The sequence below is a fragment of the Bubalus kerabau genome, chromosome 6, assembly GCF_029407905.1.
Source record: "Bubalus kerabau isolate K-KA32 ecotype Philippines breed swamp buffalo chromosome 6, PCC_UOA_SB_1v2, whole genome shotgun sequence".
In the NCBI taxonomy this organism is placed as follows: domain Eukaryota; kingdom Metazoa; phylum Chordata; class Mammalia; order Artiodactyla; family Bovidae; genus Bubalus; species Bubalus kerabau.
This window is the reverse complement of record NC_073629.1, coordinates 27,126,998-27,136,640: the sequence shown is the minus strand read 5'-3', so window position 1 is coordinate 27,136,640 and position 9,643 is coordinate 27,126,998. Positions and strand designations below refer to the sequence as shown.

The following is a 9,643-nucleotide window of genomic DNA, read 5'->3' as shown; positions in this document are numbered from 1 at the left end:
CCAATGATTCAGCTCTTCGCATCAGGTGGCCAAGGTATTGAAGTTTCAGCTTCAACATCAGTCCTTCCAATGAACACCCAGGACTGATCTCCTTTAGGATGGACTGGTTGGATCTCCTTGCAGTCCAAGGGACTCTCAAGAATCTTTTCCAACACCACAGTTCAAAAGCATCAATTCTTCAGTGCTCAGCTTTCTTCACAGTCCAACTCTCACATGCATACATGACCACTGGAAAAACTATAGCCTTGACTAGACGGACCTTTGTTGACAAGGTAATATCTCTGCTTTTCAATATGCTGTCTAGGTTAGTCATAACTTTCCTTCCAAGGAGTAAGCGTCTTTTAATTTCATGGCTGCAATCACCATCTGCAGTGATTTTGGAGCCCAGAAAAATAAAGTCGGCCACTGTTTCCCCATCTATTTGCCATGAAATGTCTGAGAGCATATTCTAGCTTAAATAAATTCTCACTTTACATTCTTAATCTCCTTGCTACCTCTCTGAATTCTTTCTCAAGATGAAGCAAAAACCTTCAATTCATTGAGAACAAGTGTGTTGTGTCAGTTGAGTATACACAGGTTTGAGGGAAGTTTGGGGGATGATGGATGTGTGCTAAAACTAGATTGTGATGATTGTTGCACAACTTTATAAATTTACTAAAAAAAGTACTGACTAGGACTTAATGAAAAACAAAAATAGAGAAGGGGTGCCAGGTTTGAACCATTTTGGGGATAATAATTTAACACCAGTGACATTTGGAACCTAATAGAAAATATTGGCACAAAAAAAGAATTTGTAAAATCTCTTCCCTTTTCCAAATAACCAAATTTGTCCTTACTATAGTCTCATCCTGACTAGGCCTTTATCAATGGTAAAGTTTAAAATGGTCATATATTTGAAAGGCACAAAATAAAACGAAACTGAATTTCCATTGCTTATCACTAAAGAGCGTGAAAACGGAAGTGGGCCTTGTGTTCGGTTTTCATGTTAATATGCTGCCACCTAGTGATCATTTATAAAACAGCAGGACTTGGTTTGTTCTGTTTCCTTGGGTTTGTTGAGCTGCATCTGTATAACCCAATGTCTGAATGCTTGGCTATGTATAGGTTAAATGTCTGAATCCATCACCGAATAATTTACGCTTCCTAAAAATACTGTGGTGGCAAGAACTGGGATAGGAGTCCCTCCAAAGTGACTTCCAGTTCCTGATCTGTCTGATGTCAGCTTTGTGACTTGGAGCCAGAAAAAGATGAATCTTTTGGTTCCAAAGTTCAAGTAGTGGGGCTCTGTAAGAAAGTGGCTGGAAGTGAAATCGCTCAGTCGTGTCCAACTCTTTTTGACCCCATGGACTGTAGCCTATCAGCCTCCTCCCTCCATGGGATTTTCCAAGCAAGAGTGCTGGAGTGGATTGCCATTTCCTTCTCCAGGGGATCTTCCTGACCCAGGAATCGAACCTGGGTCTTCCGCATTGCTGGCAGACGCTTTTCCGTCTGAGCCACCAGGGAAGCTATGCCTGGTGGCTAATAGCTTTCTAAACTTTGGTGTTCCATTCTTTAAAATGGGGATAAAGGAATACCTGCTCCCAGGGTAGCTGTGTGAATTAAAATCACTTAGAAGTGCTGTCTGTAAAAGCACTTATCTCAGGGCTTTCCTGGTGGTTCAATGGTTAAGAATTCATCTTGCAATGCAGGGCACACAGTTTCTACGCTTGCGCTCAGAAGGTCCCTCACGCACGGAGCAACTAAACCCATATGTCACAGCTACTGAGCCTATCTATGTCTTCGAGCTCAGGAACCACAGCTACTGAGCCTGTGCTCCATAACGTGAGAAGCCACTGCAATGGGAAGCCTGCGCACTGCAACTCGAGAGTAACCCCTGCTTGCTGCAACTAGAGAAAGCCCACATGAAGCAACAAAGACCTAGCACAGCCAAAAATAAGTAAATAATTTTTTTTTTAAGCACTTACCTCAAAATATACTGCAGAAGTAGGCTACGGTGATGTTTCCCTATAGTAAATATGCCTCATAGGGACAAAAAATCCTTTACCTACTCTTTAAAATTGGTTACCCCTCCCACCCCACCCCAAAGCAATGAGCAAAAACCCAGAAGGATATAAAATCGAAAGAAACTTAGATTATCAGCTAATTGGAGAGGCATATTTGGACAACTTAATGTTTAAAACAGTGAAAAGGAAAAAAAGAGGAATGAGTTTTTCTATTCTTTCCTGAGAACAAAGAAGATAGAACAGTGAGCAGGCCTGATCATTCCTCGTTTTCACTGTAACCATTCCTAATTATTGTCTATAACTTAAGTTTGCTTTTCTGCCCTCTAGCGCTGCATGAGCTATGTTCTGCACCTACTTCTTTTAACTCTATGCTAATTACATCCTATATCTGGTGCTCACCTTTACAGCACTCTCTTGGAGACCATCCCTTGTAGTTTTTCTCTTTTTGCATTATATTAATAGAAAGAAGGCCACAGTACAATACACAGAAGACAATGGACCCAATTACTGGGCTACCTGATGCCAGCCTGTGACCATTTTTTTTGAAACAATGCAAGAGGAAGAATAAAAGATCCTTACGCCTTTGAACAGCTTTGGTCATCACCAACCTCTGATTGCGAGTCTTCATCTATATAATCCCTCAGATTTCTCATGGAGGCGGGGCTTGAGTCTGCTTTGTCTCCCCTCCACATGCTGAGGATTAAAGCCACCTTTCTATTTCCTCCAAAGGCTCTCTCCATACTTTTTATTTGGCTTCGGTGGGCAGAGAAAGCCAAGATTTGGGGAGGCATCAGTTGCATAGAACATGAATTTTACAAATAACTTAAAACTTAGAATTGCTGATTATTTCCATCACTCACTCAATGGACATGAGTTAGAGCAAACTCCAGGAGATAGTGAAGGACAGGGGAGTCTGGTGTGCTGCAGTTCATGGGGTCACAGAGAGTCGTACATGACTTAGTGACTGAAAAACCAGACAGTGACAAGAAAGTCAAGTGGTGACTTCCAGCTGATACCCTCACCACCAGTATCTTATAGATGCCTTTCATGTTTAATATATGTCACCCAGCACAATGCTGACTAGATAATATACAACTGCTTTATTTCCCAAGAATTAAAACGTGTGTTTGTACCACTCTGGATTTTATTCCACAGGTCAGAGAACCAGTCTGCTTAAGGATTAATACCATCTAAAACTAAAGAGCCCTTAGGATGCTGCAACATTTAGGTAATTGAGCCGAGATTTTCTTTTCCTTGCAGATGTTTTGGTATTGCCTATACACTGTTTTTAACAGCTTTACTGAAGAATAGACACCATAGAATTCACCTATTTAAAGTGTATAGTTCCCTGAGTCTTAGGAAATGTATACAGTTGTGCAGCCATTACCACAACCAAGTTTTAGAACAATTCCATCATATACGTTATGTCTGACCACCTCCATGGACAAATAATTTATTGGCTCATTAACCTGTGGATTTAAACCACTGAGCTTTAGGACCTAGCCTACGCATTCATTTTTGAATACATCAAGTTTTGAAGCAAAACAAACTCAAAGTCTCAACTTTACTCAAAATAAGGGTCCATAAAGCACATTGTGTCCAAAGGGCTCTCCAACAGTCTATAGGCTAATTAAGGATATAAACAATATACACACACTAATGTATATAATTTTGAGAAGTGTATATTGTATAATTCTCTATGTGTGTTAGTCAGTGTGGACTGTGACCAAATTTATGGGAGAAATAATCCCCCATTCTGTGATTTGGCTGTGCACCCTTTTATGGGGTTTGACCTGAGACACTAGCTTGAATACTTGACAGAGGAAGAGTTCCCTCCTTAATGGGACATTTAAGAGGCCCTGATTTTGTCTTGTTTCAAAAAGGCATTTTTAAAGAAATAATTAAATTATCATGCCCCTTGTCCTGTAAATCCAATATTCATGTTCTACTTCTCCTAATATAGCATTTATTAAATATATGAATAGAAATCTCTCAATGCAAGAATTACAATCTGGGTATAATGAAACTGTCTCTATTTGCTTTTTTACTCCTTTCCTATTTCTACATTTATCTATAGGTGTTTCAGAAGGGATAATTATGTATAAACTTACTCTACTTTGATTCCAGACACATCTTTAGTCCTAAGAGTTTACTGGGATCTCCAGTCATCATGCCATTCAAATGCTATTACATTGTTATTTAAGTGTTCAGTATGTGCTAGACCAGTCTCCTCCAAATACTGAGCAAGTTCTTTGTGGTTAGAATAGCCGTCTTAAACTTTATATGTGAATAAATGGATTGTATATTTCCTAAGCACCTAGTCCACATTGGATATACAAAAGGCTATTTATTAAGAACTTGTTTAATTCTTAATAAACAAGGAGAATTGTTTGTTCTCAGGTTTGTCTCCCGTCCTCTGGCTCCCTACGACATTTACATTCACCATTTAGCTCAGATTTCCTAGAACTTGCAGATTTTCCTGTCCTACTGTCTCTGTAAATACAGTTACACACGCCACACCATATGTCTGTACATATGGTCCTCAATAGTTGTAAGATTAAGCCGTCTCTCTTGCCATGTCTGATTCCTATTCCTCCCTTTTTGTTGACTAAGAGATCTGATTACGATTTCAAATAGTCCCCTTTCTTTTAATTACATCCTCGATTTTTAATATTACAAACGCATACTAATAGAAAAAGTCTGACAATACAAAATGTTCAGTATAAAACTCCCTTTCACCAAAGGCGATCTATTCCTCCTGTTGTTTCCACTTTGACATTTCTAACTCAGGTCTCCTACATTGAGTGCCTAGAGAACATACAGTACACACAGGAGGCAGTTTTCTGAACACCGTCGGCCAACTGCCCACTCACTAATTCTCTGACCTGGGGGGACTCACTCAAACTTTTGAATCTCGGGGTCCTTAAAATGCTGCGCTTCCCACCAGGTTGTAAAGACAGACGTGTATGGGTAAGGACTGTGTTGTGGGTTCTAGAGAAGTCTTTAGATCCGCTCTACAACAGACTTGTCAGTTCACCGCTTAGCTATAAAGGACGCCCCAACGGCCCGAGTCACTCGCACCCTGCTTCGCCTCCACATGCAAATCCAGTGCCTCTTTCTGAGGCGGCGGCTTCTCGGGGACTCCCCTCCCTAGTGATCGAGCGCGGAGGCGGAGCGCCCACCAGCGCTAGGACCCGGCTGGCATCCAGAAGACCCCGAAGCTCTAGGCGCTCTCGGCCTCGGGGAGAAGAGAGTCTTCTTTGTAGAGCTGCTCTCTGCAGTCTGTAATGCCTGCTTCCTCTAGGGATGCCTCTAGGTCTTAAATGCGTGCAAGGTAGAGTCGACCAGTTCCTTCCTCGCAAAGCTTCCCTCCTCCGGAAAGCCCCGCCAGCCTCCAAAACTCACTCTAGCTTCAGCCACGCCCCACCGGGCAAAGACCAGGTTTCCCCCGCCCCATTTTTGATTTCGGCGCGCCGCGATTCTCAGGGCGGCCGTGTTTGGTTGGAGGTGAGCACATTTCCCGACTGATTGGCTGATAGTAGTTAGGGTGGGTGTGGCTAAAGCCGCGGCGGTGAATTATGGGGGATTAAGAGTGGAGGAGGTGGGTGATGATTGGTTCCTGAATGAGGAGGGCGGAGGAAAAGGCGGAAGCAGGCGTTGGGAGAGGCGGTGGCTTCGGGGAAGAAGAAAGCTGGAGCGAGATGGAAGCAGTTAGGTGTCCGGAGCATGGTAGGCGGTCAGGGTCCAAGGGTCCAAGGGGTCTGCCAGCCTATCGTGGTGTAATCGTTGTCGACCTTCTCTCCTTAGGGACTTTATGTCTCCTGAAGACCGGCGTCCGAGAAGGCCCGAATAAAGGAAAGAGCTTCTACGTGTGCCGGGCGGACACATGCAACTTTGTGCGGGCCACCGAGTAGGTCTCCGAGCTAGGCACAATTCCCTGGGTCTGCGCGTGGCCACTCAGGAGGAGTCGCCGGCTCCCCGCTGCCCAAAAGGACTAGGAGAGCTGGGACTCCTGGTCTGCAGAGCCAGGGCCCTTGAAGTAGTTGGTAATCCCCCATATGTTAGGGACACGCTCCGCTACTGCTTGCTATGGGACCCTTGGCTGTTTACTTTCCTCTCTGGGCCGCCAGGGCTCTCACTTACAATCTGGAGGATTGGCTACATCTGAATCCTTCTGGACCTTTTCAGTTCTGGGTTCACTGGCCTGGCCTTGACCGTCCCTTTTCCTGTTGGGACATTACTGCCATCCCGTTTATAATTGAGAACGTGCAGACATGGCAGAAAATAATTGGCTCCAGCTTTACACTAGTCTTAGGCCGAATTGGTTGCCAAATGTTTGAGGTTAAAACACCCTGGTAGTCAGATTAACGGGACCCTTTAAAAACAGGATCCTCTGCATTTAAGTGGTGAGTTTGATACTCGAAAAAAACAAATTAGGGATTAAAGCTGAAAAGACATAAGTAATCTGATTCAGCACTCTAGTTTTTACAAAATTAAAAGCTGAGACCGAGAAATAATAAGCATCTTCTTTGAAGTGAGAAAATACTGTTCTCATAAGTGTTGTTAGTATTTCATAATACCTGGTGTCCACAGTCTCTATGTGAAATTTTAGACTATCACAAAATTATGCATTTTTTCCTGCTTTCTACTGAACTTGGTTTAGAAAAGGCATTTTCTACATGTGTAAGGCACTATGGATATCAATAGAAAATAAAGTATTTTTTTTTTCAACACATATATTAGCTTCTCATGTTTTCCCCACATGATTTAGATGATTTGTGTTTTTGTTACACTTTGAAACTTAAGTGGAAGATTTTTAACTTTTTTCAGATTTAGAAAATAAATTTTTTAAAGTAAGTATTTTCTTAGTCTCCTAATAAGTTGTTTTTTCATTTGAAAGAAATAACTGGGATCCATTTAAATTAAATACAAAATGAATTTATTTAAATTAGTGTTAAATCTTAAGATAGAAGGGACCAAACAAATTACTCCAGCTATAAACATCATTATGTCAGGGTTTACTGTTTAATTTCTAATATGTATATGGAGCTTCTTAGGTTCAATACCTAGCTCAAGTTGCATGAGACATGAAAGCACATTTGGATTTGTAGAAATTAAATATTAATGGAAGCATAAGATTTGGTTTTAAATGAAAAGGAAAATGCCCTTATGTAAAGTACCATTTATAAGAACATACTGCTATACAAACTAGTATAATAATATTTGACTCAAAGATGGTTATTTGATAATTCGACCCATTTAGAATATGTCTGATAACCAGATTATAAGCAAAAAGAAGGAAAATGCCACAGGTCATATGAGAGTACTTTAGATTTTCACTCTCAAATATTATACATTATTTCTTTCCTATTAAGAAGTTGGAAGGGAGGACTTAAACTTAGGCCAATCAAGCATGAAGTGTAATTAGTTGAATGTGTTGCCAGAGTCCTCATGTTGATAGTGACAGCTAACAGGTTATTAGAGGGCAAAGGATGATGGGAGAACTGGGAAAAATTTACAGCCTGGAGGAATCACAGTATAGTGGTACATAGCACAATATCATTTTAAACTTGAGTCCTTAGGAAAAAGATAGGTATGTTTATAGTCATACTTTATTTGGGGGCATGAGAAAAGATGAGAAGATGGGCCCTTTCCCCAGAGGAATGCACATGGACAAGAAAGTATGTGGGATTTACAAACCCAGTAGAGATTATACATGGGCCCTTATGTTGAAAATATATTTTAGATTTCATTTTAGGATATTGACCTCTATTCTTTGCCTCCTAAAACACAAATTTCCTTTTTTTTTTTTTTCCTTCTAGCATTCCTGTTTCTCACTGTTTATTGCATGAGGACTTTGTGGTAGAGCTTCAGGGTCTGTCTCTATCACAGGGCAAGAAAGAATACAGGTAAGTGTCCAAAAGGAGCAGCTAACTGTATTTGTTTTTGTTTTCCTTTGCCTGGAAGGGTTATGGTCAGGTGTTTTCCTAGGATTGACTAGTCTTTAAAAGTCAGTAAAAAACAAATGGTGTTTCTGTATGTATTGAATATCTTCTGATCTGGCACTTCCTAACTTCTGAGCTACTTGTTGATGTGAGAAGCCTGACCTCTGGTTAATTTCTGGATAAACTGCTTCACCTCCCTCCCTCTCCAGCTTTCAAGTAGCCAATAACATCAGCTCACCAACAGTCATTAATTCGCACTTGCTTGTCAACTTTCTCATTCTGGTAGTAGAACGAAAGTGAAAGTTAGTTGCTCAGTCATGTCCGACTCCTTGCAACCCCATGTTTCACTTTCACTTTTTCTTTTTTTTAAATTTTATTTTATTTTTAAACTTTACATAATTGTGTTAGTTTTGCCAAATATCAAGATGAATCCGCCACAGGTATACATGTGTTCCCCACCCTGAACCCTCCTCCCTCCTCCCTCCTCCCTCCCCATACCATCCCTCTGGGTTGTCCCAGTGCACTAGCCCCAAGCTCACTTTCACTTTTTCACTTTCATGCATTGGAGAAGGAAATGGCAACCCACTCCAGTGTTCTTGCCTGGAGAATCCCAGGAGCTTAGTGGGCTGCTGTCTCTGGGGTCGCACAGAGTTGGACACGACTGAAGCGACTTAGCAGCAGACTGTAGCACACCAGGCTCCTCTGTCCATGGGATTCTCCAGGCAAGAATACTGGAGTGGGTTGCCATTCCCTTCTCCAGGGGATCTTCCCCACCCAGGGATTGAACCCCGGTCTCCCGCATTCCAGGCAGAATCTTTACCATATGAGCCACGAGGTAATGTGTGAAAATGTCTAACGTATGTTAAGCACTCAATATGTGCTAGTTTCCTTTTCTATGGGAACTCAGAAGAGGGGCAGGGAAGTCTATATAGGTGGCAGATGATATTTGTCATGAGTATTGAAAAGTAGGTAGGAATTCCCTAGGGGCAAAAAAGAGGTCGTATATAACAGACCAGTGTCCTGCATTAGTATACGGAGCATGAAGTAATTACAAACATTTGGTTCAATGGTTTTTTGTTTGTTGTTTAGTCACTAAGTCATGTCCAACTCTTTTTCGACCCCATGGACTGTTGCCCACCAGGCTCCTCTGTCCATGGGATTTCCCAGGCAAGAGTACTGGAGTGGGTTGCTATTTCCTTTTCCAGCGGCTCTTCTCCATCCAGGGATCAAACCCACGTCCCTGGCATTGGCAGGCAGATTCTTTACCACTGAGCCATCAGGGAAACTCTGCTCAGTGGTCGTTTAGCATATATTTAAGAATTCAGAAGATAAGACTGGCCAGAAAGTCAGGGGCCATATGTAGTGGTCTTTATATGACATTTATATGTAATGGTCTTTATATGACAGTTTGAAATTTATATATTCTAGATTGATTCCCCCTCCCCCGCCTCAATATAGGCACTCACGTACCATCTTCACAATTTTATGTAACTGAAAACTGCCTGTACTACTATATTTCTTTACTGAGTTATGCATGCAATAAGATGCACAGTTCTTAAGTGTTCAACTAGTTGAGTTTTGTTTGTTTTCTGATTGAGTTTTAAGAAAGGTATATACCCATCCTTAAAACCAAGATCCCAGTCAAAATATAGAATATTTATTTCCATTACTCCATTAAGTGCCATTGGATCCCAT

General features: G+C 41.5%; 1 protein-coding gene across 3 annotated transcripts in view; it reads left to right on the top strand.

Moving 5' to 3' along the window:
* The first annotated feature begins 5,574 nt into the window (after window positions 1-5,574).
* Window positions 5,575-9,643, top strand: part of TTF2 (transcription termination factor 2) — a 50,540-nt gene continuing 46,471 nt past the window's right edge. For all 3 annotated transcript variants that reach the window (XR_008715641.1, XM_055584618.1, XM_055584617.1), the window contains exons 1-3: window positions 5,575-5,732; window positions 5,811-5,913; window positions 7,826-7,912. Coding sequence is in view for 2 of the 3 variants with exons in the window: in XM_055584618.1 (XP_055440593.1) it covers window positions 5,627-5,732; window positions 5,811-5,913; window positions 7,826-7,912 (296 nt within the window). In the remaining variant the exon portion in view is untranslated. The remainder of the gene's footprint in view (window positions 5,733-5,810; window positions 5,914-7,825; window positions 7,913-9,643) is intronic.